General features: G+C 43.2%; 1 protein-coding gene across 3 annotated transcripts; it reads left to right on the top strand.

Annotated features, from left to right (window-relative positions):
- Window positions 1-1,123: 1,123 nt before the first annotated feature.
- CLDN12 (claudin 12) lies at window positions 1,124-9,850 on the top strand. 3 transcript variants are annotated; one of them, XM_061346058.1, is made up of 4 exons: window positions 1,540-1,679; window positions 2,181-2,257; window positions 3,779-3,846; window positions 5,853-9,850. In XM_061346058.1, the coding sequence occupies exon 4, from the start codon at window positions 5,875-5,877 to the stop codon at window positions 6,610-6,612; it is 738 nt and encodes a 245-aa protein (XP_061202042.1). In that variant the 5' UTR covers window positions 1,540-1,679; window positions 2,181-2,257; window positions 3,779-3,846; window positions 5,853-5,874; the 3' UTR covers window positions 6,613-9,850. The 3 variants fall into 3 exon arrangements, with proteins under 3 accessions (XP_061202040.1, XP_061202042.1, XP_061202041.1); XM_061346056.1 differs by lacking the exons at window positions 1,540-1,679; window positions 2,181-2,257 and adding an exon at window positions 1,124-1,172; XM_061346057.1 differs by lacking the exon at window positions 1,540-1,679 and having other exon boundaries at window positions 2,067-2,257.
- Window positions 9,851-18,002: the final 8,152 nt, after the last annotated feature.

The raw sequence follows: 18,002 nt of genomic DNA, 5'->3' as shown, positions 1-18,002 counted from the left end.
AGTGTCTGCTGTAGTACTCCTGAGGATATAAATCCTGATTCCAAATTCCCACCCTTTCATCTGAGATTTCTTCCTTTTATGGAATTGTGGGTACACGTTACTTTTTAGTGAAGGAAATGATAACTGCTTTTCAACAGTTGGGGAATAGTTTATGTTCCAGCTGGCATGCATTTTATTTTTGGAAAAAAATAATAAAAAAGAAACCAAACAAGCTTCTTATTGTATGGGATGTTTTCTATTTCAGTGGTATTAAATTGATTGCAAAGCAGCATATGACTGAATGCATCAGCGGATTCCCAACTTGGTTTGGTTTGGTTTTGTAAGCGCACTTCCCAAACCCTGCTTCTCTAAATTTTGTTAAAGCAGTCACTGGTAAGAAGGTGTGATTTATTATGATCCAATTCTGTTATCATTTAGTACTGGTTCTTACTCCTATTTTCCTCTAATTTTACTCTCTGTGAGGCTAGCATATTTTCACCAAAGTAAAGCATGGGCTGTAGACATTTATTTCATTGTTGAAAATAACATGGGGGTTTTCTGTCAGATTTCTTGAACACTGGTCTAATCTCACACATAAATGAGGGGGGGGAAGGAGTGCGATGAGAACAACCTTGGCTTTAGTTAAGCTGTGCATGAAGAGTTGTGATGAATAGGTATGGTGTACAGTAACTTGTAGGTTAAGGTAAACACCGTTTAATAAGTAAAGGAAAGAAAGCACCGGCAGCAAACGCAGGCGCTCCGAATCTACCACGGCCGGGCCGGTACCCGGCCGCCCTCCCGCGTAACAGCTGCTTTAGGCAGCAGGCAGCGGCTCCTCGAACGTTAACGACGTAGCCGCCGTACGTAAGGAGCGTGTTTACAGCGCCGCCGTACGTAAGGAGCGTGTTTACTGCACCGCCTTTTCTTTCGCGGACCCCGTGGGGCTCGCAACCGCGGGGAGCGAAACACGCCCCCTGCAGGGGCCGCCCCGCGCACCGACTACCGCGCCGAGGGGCACGCTGGGAGTTGCAGTGCGGCCGTGGGGGCTGGCGCTGCGGCGGTGTTGGAGTAAACCCGCAGCCCCGCCGCGGCCTCCCGAGAGCCTGAGGGGAGAGGCGGCCCTGGCGGGCGCAGGTCGAACCGTGCCGCGGCGATGGTGCCTTCGCTCCGTGGCCCCGTGCCCTGACAAGAAGGTGAGCGCAGGAGCGGGCACTGGGGGTGGTGGCAGCGGCTGCCGGGCCGTAAAAGGGCTGATGGGCCGGCCTGCTCCGCCGCTGTTGAGGGGGCTTCGCTGTCGGTAGGCCGGCGGCGGTGGCTTCGGTGCCTCGCCCCAGTTGGCAGTGCGATAGGTGGGGAGCACAGGAGACCTGGTGGTGGTTGGCTTTTGCCGGGCAGGCAGGGCAGCAGCTGAACCTCTCGGGGGGGGGGGGGGGGGGTTGTGTTTTCCTTTTCGGCCTTGGCTGTCGTCATCTGTTTTTCCCAAATCAGATGGAGCCCGTGCTACAAGTCATGCTGGAAAATGCTAATGGGAATGCTAATTCGAATCCTGTGCATCTGGATTTAATTTTAATAGGAATTTTGTAAGTCTTGGACCTGTGTGATGGATTTCCAGAAGAAGAAAACATGACTGGTGGCACTGATTCTGTACCCGTTACTTGCAGTTGTCTTGAAACAGGATAGCTGTTGGTCTCCAGTTGCAGGTGGTCAGTTATACAAAACTCATGTTGATTTTTTTAAACTGATAACACTGTTGTGGATAGGTAGAGAATGTGTGTTTATAAATTGTTCTTAGTGTGACCTCTCCTGCAGAGCTTTACAGAACAGCAGTGGTCTTCTTAGGGCTGTGCAGGGGAACAGAACTGGCCTTACTCATCACTGAATTATGTCTCTAGTAAAGGCCTTTTTTTTTTTCCTTCTTTGCCTAATATTTGTAGCTTGTGAGTAGTTAATGATCTCTACCAGGTTTTAACCAGCTTCAGCAAGCATCTCTTGTTACAGCAGCATAGATCTTCAAAACAGGAGCTGTGGCAAAATCTGTCCCTGTAGTGGTATGAGGATTGGTAATGGTGGTGGATAGGATACAAAAGCCTTGAATATTAAAGCTGTAAGATCCTTGGAATATACAAAGCTTGTGTCTAGAATCCAGGACAAGACAGGGTTTTGTCTGCCCTAGCCAGAGTGTGCTTTCTTTGCTTGGACAGCTGGTTCAGAAGTGGCTGAGGTCCTTACCTGTGCAACACCACCAGTGACAGAGAATAAAGTCAGATGGACTAAACAGGTAGAGGAAGATAAAAGAAACTCCCATGTCTAGAAATGGAGGACTTTCAGAGTTAGATGTTGTAGAATATTCCATACCTGCTCTGTATCTATTTGTTACAACAGCTGGTGGCCGCAGGTTATCATTTAATGGGAGGGAATGTTGGGATGGGCAAGGCTCCCTTTCTGACACATTTGTTTGCCAGTACTAATTTTCTACTTGATTATGGTTGTTACTGATTATGACTGGTATTTTGGGGTGTGACCCTGCAGAGGGAGATCTACATGTTTATCTTAGCTTTGGTTGCTACTAAATGCACAGAAAACTTAAAATTGCTGAGAAATACTAGTGAATAAAAAGAGCTGCTCCAAGCTGAGCAGTAATGCTTTTTTGAGACTCAAAGTTAAAAAAATACTCTGCTCTGCTGCTTCTCCAAATGCAGCTGAGAGCGTTGCTGCTGACCTCTACAGCCTTGCATAGTTAGTGTCCCCAGATTGCTGTGTTTACTCATAGCAGCCTTGGCTGATTAAGTTGGTAGTGGAAATGCTTGATTTGATTTTTGTATGCATTTCTGTGACTTACATGCAATAGCATTCATACTGGAGGACTCCAGACTTGGAAATGCACTTTCTTGTTTAATGAAAGATAGGGGTTGCATGAGCGTGTGCTGTCAGGTCTCTGTCTTGCCTAGATGGCTTGATAGAATAAATTCTTTGATGTTGCTACACATCTGACACTACACATACATAAATGTTAGATTATTTCAGGATTCGATATAGGTTATTTAAGAGAAATTCAGTGTCTTTGTACATGTTAGTACAGCAAACTCACCTTTAGATTGTAGCTCTTAAGAGTCACATAATGACATCCTTGTAGGTCTGACATCATCCAGCAGAAAAGCTGTTTTCCCATTATGATCTGCATAATTGCTCCTGGGACTCAGTGGTATGGATTTCATATGGGTGTAAAAAATAAATAAATAAATAAAATCCTTTATCTTCCTCTGGGAAAGCTAGACAGCCATTGAAGAGGCATCATCAGTACTTCCCTTGTGGAGAAGCCAGGAAGGAATAGAGAACCACAAGTATATAAACAGTTCAGAGTCTGTGTTTTGTTCTCACTAAAAACAATTGCATCCCCTTCTCCCTGCTGTTTAAGTGCAGCCTGGAACCTAACATCTGAAATAATAATTTTACGTGACTTGGTGTGTTTGGGGGTTTCTTTTGTTAGAAACATAAAACCCGAGGATCTGAAAACCTTTGTGTCTTGAAACACCCTTGAGAAAGGGAGCTGTTTGCACCCCTCTTATCTGTTCCATACAGAGATGAGTAGATAGAGAACATGCTCCTGGGGAAAGGGAAAATAAATGTAGTTTTAGCTTTGTTTTTTAAATAAGAGGAAATTGTAGAAAGGTGCTGAAGTCAGCCTAATGTGAGCATATCTGAGATTCCTTATTTCTGAATTACAGCGTTAAACACTGTTGCTTGAAACAAATGCGTGAAACTAATATGATGCTGACACTCTCTTTGTTCTATTTCTTAGATCCAGTAACTCCTGTCTTCCTACTTCTAGAAGTTGCTACGGTTTCTCTTGATTTGAACACACTGTTGGTAAGTACATTGGATCAGTCTTAATTAAGGCAACATCTGTTTTGTTACTGACTTAATCAAGGACATGTAACTGAAGCTGTGATTACAGCCATAAAGCTAGCAGCTTTGCAACATGCAACAGCATTCCCTCAGATGGAGTGATCATGGGTAACTTACCTACAAATTCACTTTCCGTTGATACCTCTAATGGGAAAATTAATTATTTTCTATGTCTTTCCTAAGTCAAGAGAAGCACTAAGGACTTTTTAATTTTATTAAAAAGAAAAACCAAAACAAAACAAAGAAACAAACAAAACCCCCCAACCCCCCCCCCGAAAAAAAAAAAAAGTAAAACGAACCCAAAACAACCACCAACAACAACAACAAAAACCCTCAGCCAACCAAATCCCAACAAGCCCTCAGCGAAGCCCAGCCAAAATCCCTACCCTGCATTCCTGGTGTGTCTACCAAAAATAAAGTATGCAGGGTGGTCTAAAGCACTCTTGGCAACCATAGGATGACCTACAGACTAAAGTCTTCTGTCTGTATAACTGGTACAGCAGAGGTAATGGAAAAATACAAATTTCCCCATGCTGGCAGTGTAGTCCTTGCCATAAGTGTACCTTGGTGACACAGAAGGAAAGAAAATACCCCCTTTTTTCTCATCTACCGTCTTGTATTAGAGAATACGGATGGACCTCGCATCTCTTTTTGCCCACCCTGCATTAACTCCGCCCAGATTTTCATAATCTACCTTTGCAAATGAATTTGGACAAACCGTGGGTTTCTGAAAATGGCTGCTCCTGTGCTTATTCCAGCTGCTTCCAGTATCTGTGGAAATTCCTCATCTGAAAAGTTCCCTGGGTATTTGATGTTTGCAGGTGTAGAAGGAGAGTAAGGGATCAGATCGTTGCAACTGTGTCTGCAACCTGTCTGAGATACAGATGTTCAGGTATTTGTGTACACGTTAGGTAGAGCTTCTGGTACCTAAAGATCTGTTTTGTGACTTCAGACAAATAAGCACAGTTCATTGTAATGATTTTGAAGAAATTTCAGTAGGAGTTTATGACCCCATGGCACTCAGAATGTTCAAGGTACTCTCATTTTTAGGTACTGTAATTTTTAGTGTCTTGCTTCAAATATATTCTGGGGTTGATGCTCAGTGCCTGTAATGGATTAGGCTTCTTTAAGGTATCTCAAGCACCCAGAGGAGGGGATTACTCAGACTGAGTCTTTTTAAAAGACACATCATTGAGACTGTTTCCCGATATCCCTCCAGGTAAAAAACTCTACTGGGTACACAGACAGGGGTTATGTTGAAAAGGAAGCAGTGTTCTTTAACACTGGTTTTGAAGAGGAAAATGTGACCCCTGAAAAGCCATCTGCTTTTTGGAATTGCTTGCGTCTTGGACAGCTGCTTTTGAGAGGCAGACAGTGTGGAAGAACTGTTAATTGCTTTTGAAAAAGTCATAGTACGTTAATCAGCAGAGTCTTCTCTGCTGCTTTGCAGCTCTCATCAACGATTTGTTCTATATTAACTGTGTACATATCCATTCCTTGTCAAGTCTAACTGTGTTGGGTTTAAGCAATTCCTTTTTAAGGTAGGACTTAAAAGTCCTACTCTGATATTACATCTGAGCTAAAGGGGGAGGTGCCAGTTGAGGAGAGGTGAACTTAAATCACAGTCAGTGATTCACTTTCTCCACCTGAACTCTGTAGAAGTCCACACAGTGACACAAGATGAAAGGTTGTGTAGAATTACATTTTCAAGTGCTCCTTTTGAATTTTGATCACAGCAAATTTAGGAGTCTGTCAGCTGAGCAGTCCTAACAGTCTGTGAAAGAATCTGGTGTTTCATTAAAGCATGAACTTGGTAGTGCTAGCTTCACATAAGGGTGTAAGGCAAAGAACATGCCAGAGAGTTACTGCCTACTAGCTGCCATACAAGTTTATTAACCTGGGATGAGTCAGTGTTAGTCCTGTGTCTGTAAACTTTCACCTACTTTTTTCCCTCTTCTTCATCGCAGGAAACGACTTCTGTGAGCAAGCATGGGCTGCCGGGATGTTCATGCAGCGACCGTCCTGGCCTTCCTCAGCGGAACCGCCTCAGTAGCTGGACTCCTTGCAGCAGTTCTTCTTCCAAACTGGAGGCAAATGAGACTGTGCACATTCAACAAGAATGAGAGGAACGTGACAGTTTACACTGGACTTTGGATTAAGTGTGCTCGCTTTGATGGGAGCAGAGACTGTGTGATATATGACCCACAGTGGTACACTGCTGTCGATCAACTGGATTTGCGTGTTCTTCAGTTTGCCCTTCCGCTGAGTATGTTAACTGCTGTCTCGGCTCTGTTTCTCTGCTTGATTGGCATGTGTAACACAGCCTTTGTATCGACTGTGCCAAACGTCAAACTGGCCAAATGCCTTGTGAACAGCGCAGGCTGCCACCTCGTGGCTGGCCTCTTGTTCCTGCTTGCATGTGCCATTTGTCTCACTCCATCAATCTGGGTCATTTTTTATAACAACTATCTGAACAGAAAATACGAGCCTATCTTTAGCTTTGACATTTCTGTGTTTATTGCCATTGCCAGTGCTGGTGGTCTGTTTTTCACTTCCATTATGCTGTTTCTGTGGTACTGTGCATGTAAAAGTCTACCTTCTCCTTTTTGGCAGCCCCTCTATTCCCATGCCCCTAGCATGCACAGCTATGCCTCCCAGCCGTATTCTGCACGCTCTCGCCTCTCTGCCATGGAAATTGACATTCCTGTTGTGACACATGCAACTTAAGAAGACAAACTCTTGGAAGCCAAGTTCTTGTGCTCATTCAGACCATGAAAATTGAAGGCTTGATTCTCTCTGCTGCCTTGTGCTGAGCATAATCATTTGTAAGGTCAGGTTTACAAAGGTGCAAAGCAATGGAGCTGCGAGTTTGGCAAGCCTCTTGCTGTTCTCATGTGTTACTTCCTGACCAACTTTTTTTGTTTTCTGTTGTGTGTTTTTTTTAACTCTGAGCTCACTACAGACAAAATTGCTGCTGCTTCTGGGACATTACAGTAACAATAGCACCCGTTCATCCTTCTGATTACTGAGGTCAGAGCAGGTTTGATCCTCTTTGCTATTTGATAAGCTACTATTAGATTCTGGTCCCATTGTAAGAGCTCCATAGGTGGACCCTTGCACCCCTGCATTATCCAAATGCAGGTAGTGGAACTAGTGGAACTGGAGTTCAGATTTTCATGTTCATCTAGACACACATATTTTAAGATGTGATGTATGAAAAGGGTATTTGGCAGACTAATCCAATTCTTTAGCAGTCTGTTTTCCACTGTACACATGAAAAGCTACCTGCTTACAAACTTCTGTAATGGAATTAGTGTCAAATTACCCTTTATTTTCAAAGTAGCTATCAGAAGACAAAAAACTGGTTTAAGTAATAATGTTGTTCTGTACTGTAATAGCATTTTGTGAATTGCTGGAGGCTAGAAACTTTTTCTGTGATTTTTATTTCTAGTCCTTTTTTACTGAGTTAGCAAATTCACTGGATCTATTTTGTGATTAAAACAAAAGCCACCTGTATTTTAAAAATCATGTTTAGAAGCTTGAATATTTTATATGAAGGCCATCTTAAAGATGGATTTTCAAGTAGGCTTTAAAGTATTAGTTCTGGAGAGAAATGTCACTTGCTGTAAAATGGATTAGGAAAACCGTGAAGAATTCTGAAGTCTGTGAAAGATTCTTTTGGAACAGTGTACACAAGCTATAACAACATCTCTCTAGGAGGGAGATTATAACCCTGGGGAGAGATTTTTAAATCTAGAATTAATTTTTTAATGTATATACAAGTAACAATGAGCTTGTGTATTTTTCATTGGCATTCTTTACGGTTGTTGGACTTTTCATGCTGTAGCTGATCTAATTACCAGCTTAACCTTTTCAGCTTTTTTCTTTGACACCTCTCAAGTTGAGCTGTTTTAAAATCCAGTTATTTCCTGTGTTGCCACTTCACAAGTGGAAGAAGTTTCCTATTCCTATTTGCTGTAAGATGAGGTTTTAAATAACTTGGCTTCACCTTGTAGCTCTGCAAGGATGAGGAAGGATTATAAATTCCCAATCTGGGATGTCTTTGAGTCATGTTTTTTTCCTTCTGAAATGCAGAGCAAGTCAGTCCTAAGGATCAAAGTTTTTCAATATGGGCTCTGAAATTACCTGGAAGTTTTATGACAGTGAGTTGAAGAGTGTTATAATTAAGGCAAGTATTTGATTTGCTCAGATTTTGGTGAATTGAGATCTTGTGTTGAAGACCTCATTCCAGTAAGGAAAGTTATTTTGATTGATGGCATTCTGGAGCTCAGTGGGTACTTGTACTTTATTAATCTCAGAACAAATTTGCTTTGCTAAAAAAGATAAAAATAAATTCTTAAATTCCAGTTCTGTAAACTCAACTGAAGGCCCTGAAAATTAGTTCATTTCTTTTTCCATGGGAACAAATGCTGTGCTGGGCAAATCTTATGTTACAGTCTGTGCGATAACAGTGTACTAAGAGGAATCATTGTGTTATAGCTGGTGGAGCTGGGATTTCATCAGAGTAAGGAAGCTGATCCCTATCATAAATTCCAGCATAGTCAGGAAAGTGACAGGCCTTTTGGACCGAGTGCTTGATTAAATTGCAGTCTAAGGAATTAACACTGTAGATGATAAAAGCACGTGAGAACACGGGCCTCTAACATTACATGAATTTAATACCCTTTTAGGTTTATGAGGCACGATGTTAGGTGAAGTATCTTTTTTAATTTCTTTCATCAAATCATGACTTGCGTGGGATTAGAACACTCATAATGACATGAAAGCCAGTTGTTTCTTCGAAACTGAACTTTGCTTTAAAGTTACTCTGTTTGTCCAACCTCAGATTCTGTTGCTGTTTCAGCTGCCCATATTGTTTGATGCTTTGTCAGGTCAAAGCAAAGGGACTGCTGGTTTGTGATTTAACATCCACTTGCTTTTTCATCGCTCTGGTGTCTCTTCTTCTTTGTGCCTTGCTTATGTTATGAGCTGGTCGCTGAATGTTAGTTTACAGTCAGTGCCTGGTATGCTCTTGGAATTTACATTTTTATCATTTTGGAGGGATGAGGAATATATCTCAGTAATTTTAAAAGGAGCTGAATCTTCAATATCTCCAGAGCAAGAAAGGCAGCCTGGCAAACTGATGTTTTCTACAAGAGAGTAAATGCAGCCAGTGTTTTGTTCTGTACACTTTAAATAGCAGATGTTTCTGACAGCTCTTTTGTATTCTTCGATTTTTATGCACTAAACTTTCAGTTGATATTTGCTGCTGCCTCAGCTGGTAACTTGTTGCTTTGAAAACTGTGTCTTTCCAGAAGTATAATAGAGCCAAGCTGTGGGAGGTGGGGATCCAGAAGCTAGTGGATTCCAGCACAGTTTTCACTTAAGGTCATATTTATCAAAAAGACTATTGCATCCTGTTGTATCACTGAAGCAGGGCTGGGTTTCTTTGAAGAGTGCTGTTAATGTGAATTTCTGCTGGATCCCAAGTGAAATTAACTGGAAGTGCTGTGCTTTATTTCTCCTCCTCTACAGAAAGAGGTGGCTAACCTGTGACACTTGAGCCAGGTGCCACTGCAGCAGTTCTCTTGCTGAGGTTACCATTGTGCCCAGCAGCTGGGCTGGGGAGTGACAGGCCTCCTGCGATTTGGGGGAGCCGGACCTGTGTCTCCTGCATGTGTCTCCACCAGGGACCAGCTGCTGTGAGTGATTAGTAGCCCTGCCACTGTACAGCTGCTCTTTCCTGGGCACTCTGCTATTTACAGTACAGGCCTCTCTGGGCCTTGAATGCAGGAAGAAGTTTATTTGTGGCTGATGCAGTCAGAGGGTGCTCTGGGATTACAGGAGCCTGTTATTTTTTTTCCAAGTAATTCCTGTCCAACTTCTGAAGTTGTGTTTAATGACAGTGTTGGTTCTTTCTATGTGAAACAAGATGCGTATTTTTAATAAAACATTCTCATACAAATGGAGGTGATTTTGATTAATTTTGTGGAAAGCAGTAACTGCTACAATATCAAAGTCTACCTGTTTTGGTACTGTTTGCCAGACTCTTTCAGTTGCCTTAGCAGGCTCAAAATGTTGCTTATATTGCGTGTATACTGCAATTTAACTCCCTAATTTTACAGGACTCTTGCTTTAAACAAAAAAAAACCAACCAAACCAAAAAACCTTTCTGCCATGCTCTGCAAGCTTGACTATTTATAATTTACTTACAAGCTAGTCCTAACAAGTTCTAAGGTTTGTTATCCCTTTAAAAGAAGGAGAGTGATTTCTCTTAAATCTAGAGGCTTCCCTTTCTGCCTGTGGACAGGATGCACACTAAGAACCAGGATCTGTTTCACGCCCCAGCAAAGTGAAAGTATTGGCAGGACATGGAGAAGAGTGCAGTCCTCCCCCTGTACCCACAGCCCTGACTCTCCCCTGTCAGTTCTGCTACTCACATAGCCATCACTTAACCAGTGCAACTTGCAAACCCAGCTGGAACTCCTGAGCTGGGTTATTTTCTTCCTAGTATGGTAAGATTTGCACTGTATTAGTGTCAAACAACAGCAGTGGTGGCACTAGCCATCCTCCTGCCCTCTGCTGTGCCTGCTGTGCTCTCAGCTGGAGAATGCTACTGCCTTCTGTGTGAAAGTTGGTTGAGCATGCCAGGGACAGTCCAGGTTAGTGATGATTCATTCCCATCATGTGCTGCTCCTGGCAACTGCAGCTCAGCAGCATTATGGTGACTCTGTACTGAGCCTTTGCCTTTGAACATTAGAAATGCTTCTGCCAGAGTGGAAGTTCACAAATCAACCTGGATTATTTATGCAGAATACACAGTAAGACTTGCTGGTAATTCCTCTAGACTTCTGGTATTCTGAACTGGCATTCAGATATAGAGGAAAGGTTTGAGTTTTAATGCAATAGATAAATACTTTCTGCAGTTGTATGTCATCTTTGTTTCCTTATGAAGTCCTTGGTAGTTTTCAGTCACTGTGTTAGTATCAGAGTAGGATATCTGTCACCTTTATCATATATCAGCACTCATTCTCTAGGGTGCGCTTACTGCTTTGCCTAAAAATAGCCAATGGTCCGAACCTACCTGCTGTTAATGGTATTTTTTCACTGGTTATTTAGCAAAAGCTTCCAACATAATTCTCTCAAGTCTTTAACTTAGCATCTGAGCCCAGACAGAGTTTGATGATTTTGACTCCTTTTGCAGCTTAGACCACCACAGACCAGATACACTGAGCCACTGCCAACTGCTCAGGATCACACTGTGACCACCTCTGCCCACAGAGAATCGGGATTTCCCTTGCTTTACGACATACATGAAAACAGACCTCAGAGTTCAGCTGTTAATCCTTTGTTCAATGCAACTGCTGCTGAAGATCACTACCTAATTGTGCTGCAAAGACAGGCAGCAACAACCCAGAAAGGTAATAAAAACTGTGGCAAACCTGCACCAAAAAAAAAAAAAAAAAAAAAAGAGAACACCCCAATCTCTCCCCAAGTATAGTTACTAGAATTTATCCCCTTTTGTTTTCTGGGTGCTGCCTACAGACATCACACACAGTGAGAGCCAGGTTTTCAAAGCTTTATGACAGACAACCCTTGTGTACCAATGATGTGCCTACAGATTTAAATAGCGGCATCCTTCCATCAGGATTTCGGCAGTCTCATTTCAAAGCGCTCCTGTATTTTTTCAGGCCTGTTCAGGTAACTCAGAAATGGAATTTAGCTCCAAATTTGAGAGAGGCACATATGCTCCCAGGCACTACGGGGAAGGGAAAAAAGGGGTGCTCTTCTTCCTGAAGTTAGTGCGTAGCTTCCTTTAGAAAAGCCATCATCCATCTATCTATCTATCTATCTATCTATCTATCTATCTATCTATCTATATCTCTATCTATCTCTCTATCTCTCTATCTCTCTATCTCTCTATCTATCTATCTCTCTATCTATCTCTCTATCTCCTTCACCCTGAGTGAACTGTATTAAGTACTCTATTTAATCTCTCGGTCTAGAGACCCAGGCTCCAGGAGCCTCAGTTGTGAGCGGAGAGAGGCAACGGGGGAGGCTCGAGCCCCCGGCACGCCTTGGGCAGGAGGCGGCAGCTCCGCTGGGGCGAGCAGGCGCGAGCAGGGCGCGGAGCCAGGAGGGAGGCCCCGCCCGAGCGGAGCGGAGCAGGAGCGGTTGGTGCGGCGGTTGGAGCCAGCAGCGCTAGCAGGCAGTGAGCGGGATGGGGAGCGCTCGTGTGAGGAGCAGGGGCGGCTCTGGGAGCTGTGCTCTGGATGCAGCGGCGATGGCAGCGTCGGCAGCAGCCAGAGGCGGAGAGAGGGGAGGCTGCAGCGCGGAGCTGAGGGTGCGGAAAGTGCCTGGAGCGGTTTGGTGAGGCGCGGGTGCACAACAGGTAGGAAGAAAGGGAAGGGAAGTAAAAGGAAGGGAAGGGAAAAGGAAAGGGAAGGGAAGGGAAAGGAAGGGAAGGAAGGAGAGAGGGAGGGAAGGGAAGGGGGCACAGAAGGAGGGAGGGAGGGAGGGAAGGGAGGGAGGGAGGGAGGGAGGAAGAGGAAGGGGGGAAGGGGGCACCGAGGGAGGGAGGGAAGGGAAAGGGAGGGGGAACGGATGGAGGGAGGGAGGGAGGGAAGGGAAAGAAGGAGGGATGGAGGGTGGGAGGGAGAGAGGGAGGGAGGCAGGGAGTGAGGCAGGAATGGAGGGAGGGAGGAAGGGAGGGAGGGAGAGAGAAATGAAGATGGAGAAAGAGAGGCAGGAAGGGTGGAAAGGAGGAAGGAACGGAGGAAGGGAAGGAGGGAAGGAAGGAAGAAAGGAAGGAAGGAAGGAAGGCAAGAAAAAAGGCAGGAAGGAAAGAAAGGGAAGAAAATAAAGAAAGGAAGGAAGAAAATAAAGAAAGGAAGGAAGGAAAAAAGAAAGGAAGGAAAAGGAAAGGAGAAGGAAGGAAAAAGAAAGGAAGGACAGAAGGAAAAGAAAAAGAAAGAGAAGGAAGGAAGGAAAGAAAGAAAGAAAAGCAACAAAGAAAGATGGAAGGAAAGAAAGAAGGAAAGAAAGAAAAGAAGGAAAGAAAGAAAAGAAGGCAGGTATGCAAGCAAGCAAGCAATTAAACAAGCAAGAAAGGCAAGCAAGCAAGAAAGGAAGCAAGGAAAGCAAGACAGGAAGAAAGGAAGGAAATAAAGGAAAAGAAAGTAATGAAAGAAAGAAAGGAAAGAAGGAAAGGAAGAAAGGAATTAGAAAGGAAGAAAGAAAGGAAGGAAGAAATGAAAGAAAAAAGGGAAGGAAGGAAGGAAGGAAAGAAGGACAGAGGGAAGAAAGGGAAGGAAGGGAAGAAAGGGAAGAAAGGCAGAAAGAAAGGGAAAAAGGAAGAAAGAAAGAATAAGAAAGAAAGAAAGAAAAGAAAGAACAGAAAGAAAGAAAAGGAAGAAAAGAAAGAAAAAGAAAAGAAAGAAAAGAAAAAGAAATAAAGAAGGAAAGAAGGAAAGAAAGAAAAGAAAGAAGCAAGCAAGGCAGGCATGCAAGCAAGCAAGGCAAGAAAGTAAGGCAAGCAAGCAGTCAAGCAAGCAAGAAAGGCAAGCAAGCAGGCAAGCAAGAAAGGCAAGCAAGGAAGTAAGCAAGAGAGGCAAGCAAGCAAGCAAGCAAGAAAGGCAAGCAAGGAAGCAATCAAGCAAGAAAGGGAAGTAAGCAAGCAGGCAAAAAAAGAAAGGCAAGCAAGCAAGAAAGGGAAGCAAGCAAGCAAATAAACAAGCAAGAAAGGCAAGCAAGTAAACAAGAAAGCAAGCAGAGAAAGCAGTGAAACAAAAAAAGGCAAGAAAGAAAGGCAGAAAGAAAAGCAAGAAAGAAATGAAGAAAAAAAGGCAAGAAAGAAAAGGAAGAAAAAGGCAGAAAGAAAGGCAGAAAGGCAGAAATAAAAGCAGAAAGGAAGGTAGAAAGGCAGAAAGGCAAAAAGGCAGAAAGAAATAAAGGCAAGAAGAAAGGCAGAAAAAAAGGCAGAAAGAAACAATAAGAAAGAAAGAAAGAAAAGAAAGAACACAAAGAAAGAAAAGGAAGAAAAGAAAGAAAAAGAAAAGAAACAAAAGAAAAAGAAATAAAGAAGGAAAAAAGGAAAGAAAGAAAAGAAAGAAGCAAGCAAGGCAGGCATGCAAGCAAGCAAGCAAGCAAGAAAGGCAAGCAAGGAAGCAAGCAAGCAAGAAAGGGAAGAAAGCAAGCAATAAAGGGAAGAAAGCAAGCAAGAAAGGCAAGCAAGCAAGCAAGAAAGCCAAGCAAGCAAATAAACAAGCAAGAAAGGCAAGCAAGTAAGCAACAAAGGAAGGAGAGAAAGTAAGAAAGTAAGGAAAGAAAGAAAGGAAAGAAAGAAAGGAAGAAAGCAAGAAAGAAAGGAAGGAAAAAAAAGGTTAGGGAAGGGAAAGGAAGGGAAGAGAAGGGAAGGGAAAGGAAGGGAAGGGGAGGCAAGGGAAAAGGAGGGGAGGGGAGTGGAGGGATGGGAAGGGATGGGATAGGATGGGATGGGAAGGGATGGGATAGGATGGGATGGGAAGGGAATGAGAGGGAAGGGAAGGGAAGGCATGGCAAGAGAAGGGTAAGGAAGGGAAGGTAAGGGAAATGAAAGGAAGGGAAGGGAAGGGAAGGGAAGGGAAGGGAAGGGAAGGGAAGGGAAGGGAAGGGAAGGGAAGGGAAGGGAAGGGAAGGGAAGGGAAGGGAAGGGAAGGGAAGGGAAGAAGGGAAGGCAAGGGAAGAAGGAAGATAGAAAGCAAAGGGAAATGTTAGAAAGCAAGGCTAGAAAGAAATGCAAGAAAGACAGGCAATAAAGCAAGGGAAGAAAGAAAGGCAGAAATAAATGCAGAAAGAAAGGCAGACAGAAAGAGAAAGGAGGAAAGGAGGAAAGAAAGAAAGGAAGAAAGAAATAAAGAAAGAAAAGCAACAAAGAAAGATGGAAGGAAAGAAATAAAAGAAAGAAGGAAGCAAGGCAGGTATGCAAGCAAGCAAGCAAGGCAGGCAAGCAAGTTAGGCAGCCAAGCAAGTTAGGCAGGCAAGCAATGTAGGCAGGCAAGCAAGTAAGAAAGGGAAGCAAGCAAGAAAGGGAAGCAAGCAAGCAAGAAAGGCAAGCAAGCAAGCAGGGAAGGCAAGCAAGGAAGGAAAGAAAGGAAAGAAAGATAAGCAACAAAGAAAGAAGGAAGGAAAGAAGGAAAGAAAGAAAAGAAAGAAGGAAGCAAGGCAGGTATGCAAGCAAGCAAGGCAGGCAGGCAAGCAAGCAAGCAGTTAAACAAGAAGAAAGGCAAGCAAGCAAGAAAGGAAACAAGGAAAGCAAGAGAGGAAGAAAGGAAGGAAATAAAGGAAAAGAAAGTAATGAAAGAAAGAAAGGAAAGATAGAAAGGAAGAAAGGAATTAGAAAGGAAGAAAGAAAGAAGGAAGAAATGAAAGAAAAAAGGGAAGGAAGGAAGGAAAGAAGGACAGAGGGAAGAAAGGGAAGGAAGGGAAGAAAGGCAGAAAGAAAGGCAAGAAAGAAAAGCAAGAAAGAAAGGCAGAAATAAAGGCAGAAAGAAAGAAAGAAACAAAGAAAAGAAAGAACAGAAAGAAAGAAAAGGAAGAAAAGAAAGAAAAAGGAAAGAAAAGAAAAAGAAATACAGAAGGAAAGAAAGAAAACAAAGAAGCAAGCAAGGCAGTCATGCAAGTAAGCAAGGCAAGCAAGCAAGCAGACAAGCAAGAAAGGCAAGCAAGCCAGCAAGCAAGAAAGGCAAGCAAGGAAGCAATCAAGCAAGAAAGGGAAGTAAGCAAGCAAGCAAAAAAAGAAAGGCAAGCAAGCAAGAAAGGGAAGAAAGCAAGCAAGAAAGGCAAGCAAGAAAGCAAGAAAGCAAAGCAAGCAAATAAGCAAGCAAGAAAGGCAAGGAAGTAAACAAGAAAGCAAGGAGAGAAAGCAAGAAAGTAAGGAAAGAAAGAAAGAAAGAAAGAAAGGAAGAAAGCAAGAAAGAAAGGAAAGAAAAAAAAAGGTTAGGGAAGGGAAAGGGAGGGAAGGGAAAAGGAGGGGAGGGGAGTGGAGGGATGGGAAGGGATGGGATAGGATGGGAAGGAAAGGGAAGGGAAGGGAAGGGAAGGGAAGGGAAGGGAAGGGAAGGGAAGGGAAGGGAAGGGAAGGGAGGGAAGGGAAGGGAAGGGAAGGGAAGGGAAGGGAAGGGAAGGGAAAGGAAAAGGTAGAGGAGGTAGGAACAGAAAGGAAGGGAAGGGAAGGGAGGAAGTTAAGGCAATGGAAGGGAAGAAGGGAAGGCAAGGGAAGGGAAGAAGGGAAGGAAGGGAAATGTTAGAAAGCAAGGCTAGAAAGCAAGGGTAGAAAGAAATGCAAGAAAGGCAATAAAGCAAGAGAAGAAAGAAAGGCAGAAAGAAATACAGAAAGAAAGGAAAGAAAGAAAGGCAGAGAGAAAGAAAGGCAGAAAGAAAGGCAGACAGAAAGGGAAAGGAGGAAAGGAAGAAAGAAAGAAAGAAAGAAAGAAAGAGAAAAGCAACAAAGAAAGATGGAAGGAAAGAAAGGAGGAAAGAAAGAAAAGAAGCAAGAAAGGCAGGTATGCAAGCAAGCAAGCAAGGCAGGCAGGCAAGTTAGGCAGGCAAGCAATGTAGGCAGGCAAGCAAGCAAGCAAGAAAGGCAAGCAAGCAAGAAAGGAAGCAAGGAAGGAAAGATAGGAAAGAAAGAAAAGCAAGAAAGAAAGAAGGAAAGAAAGAAAAGAAAGAAGGAAGCAAGGCAGGTATGCAAGCAAGCAAGCAAGGCAGGCAAGCAAGCAAGCAATTAAACAAGCAAGAAAGGCAAGCAAGCAAGAAAGGAAGCAAGGAAAGCAAGAGAGGAAGAAAGGAAGGAAATAAAGGAAAATAAAGTAATGAAAGAAAGAAGGGAAAGAAAGAAAGGGAGAAAGGAATTAGAAAGGAAGAAGGAAGGAAGGAAAGAAGGACAGAGGGAAGAAAGGGAAGGAAGGGAAGAAAGGCAGAAAGAAAGGCAAGAAAGAAAAGCAAGAAAGGCAGAAAAAAAAGCAGAAAGGAAGGCAGAAAGGCCGAAATAAAAGTAGAAAGGAAGGTAGAAAGGCAGAAAGTTAGAAAGGCAGAAAGAAAGGCAGAAAGGCAGAAAGAAATAAAGGCAGGAAGAAAGGCAGAAAGAAAGAATAAGAAAGAAAGAAAGAAAAGAAAGAAGAGAAAGAAAGAAAAGGAAGAGAAGAAAGAAAGAGAAAAGGAAGAAAAGAAAAAGAAATAAAAAAGGAAAGAAAGAAAAGAAAGAAGCAAGCAAGGCAGGCATGCAAGCAAGTAAGGCAACCAAGCAGTCAAGCAAGCAAGAAAGGCAAGCAAGCAAGCAAGTAGACAAGCAAGAAAGGCAAGCAAGCCAGCAAGCAAGAAAGGCAAGCAAGGAAGCAATGAAGCAAGAAAGGGAAGTAAGCAAGCAAGCAAAAAAAGAAAGGCAAGCAAGCAAGAAAGGGAAGAAAGCAAGCAAGAAAGGCAAGCAAGCAAGAAAGGGAAGAAAGCAAGCAAGAAAGGCAAGCAAGCAAGCAAGAAAGCAAAGCAAGCAAATAAGCAAGCAAGAAAGGCAAACAAGTAAACAAGAAAGCAAGAAAGGAAGGAAGACAGAAAGGAAAGAAAGAAAGGAAGAAAGCAAGAAAGAAAGGAAAGAAAAAAAAGGTTAGGGAAGGGAAAGGAAGGGAAGGGAAGGCATGGCAAGAGAAGGGTAAGGAAGAGAAGGTAAGGGAACAGAAAGGAAGAGAAGGGAAGGGAAGGGGAGGGAAGGGAAGGGAGGAAGTTAAGGCAATGGAAGGGAAGAAGGGAAGGCAAGGGAAGGGAAGAAGGGAAGGAAGGGAAATGTTAGAAAGCAAGGCTAAAAAGCAAGGCTAGAAAGCAAAGCTAGAAAGCAAGGGTAGAAAGAAATGCAAGACAGACCGGCCATAAGGGAAGGGAATGGAAGGGAGGAAGTTAAGGCAATGGAAGGGAAGAAGGGAAGGCAAGGGAAGGGAAGAAGGGAAGGAAGGGAAATGTTAGAAAGCAAGGCTAGAAAGCAAGGGTAGAAAGAAATGCAAGAAAGACAGGCAATAAAGCAAGGGAAGAAAGAAAGGCAGAAATAAAGGCAGAAAGAAATACAGAAAGAAAGGAAAGAAAGAAAGGCT

Source organism: Neopsephotus bourkii, unplaced genomic scaffold, assembly GCF_033783945.1.
Source record: "Neopsephotus bourkii isolate Nb327-2 ecotype Australia unplaced genomic scaffold, CSIRO-AGI_Nbou_v1 NB_257, whole genome shotgun sequence".
NCBI classification, from domain to species: domain Eukaryota; kingdom Metazoa; phylum Chordata; class Aves; order Psittaciformes; family Psittacidae; genus Neopsephotus; species Neopsephotus bourkii.
This window is presented reverse-complemented; position numbering and strand designations above follow the sequence as displayed.

What these genes read in the sequence shown, in the direction of transcription:
- CLDN12 (XM_061346056.1), top strand. Translation starts at nt 5,875, where the DNA reads ATGGGCTGCCGGGATGTTCATGCAGCGACCGTCCTGGCCTTCCTCAGC.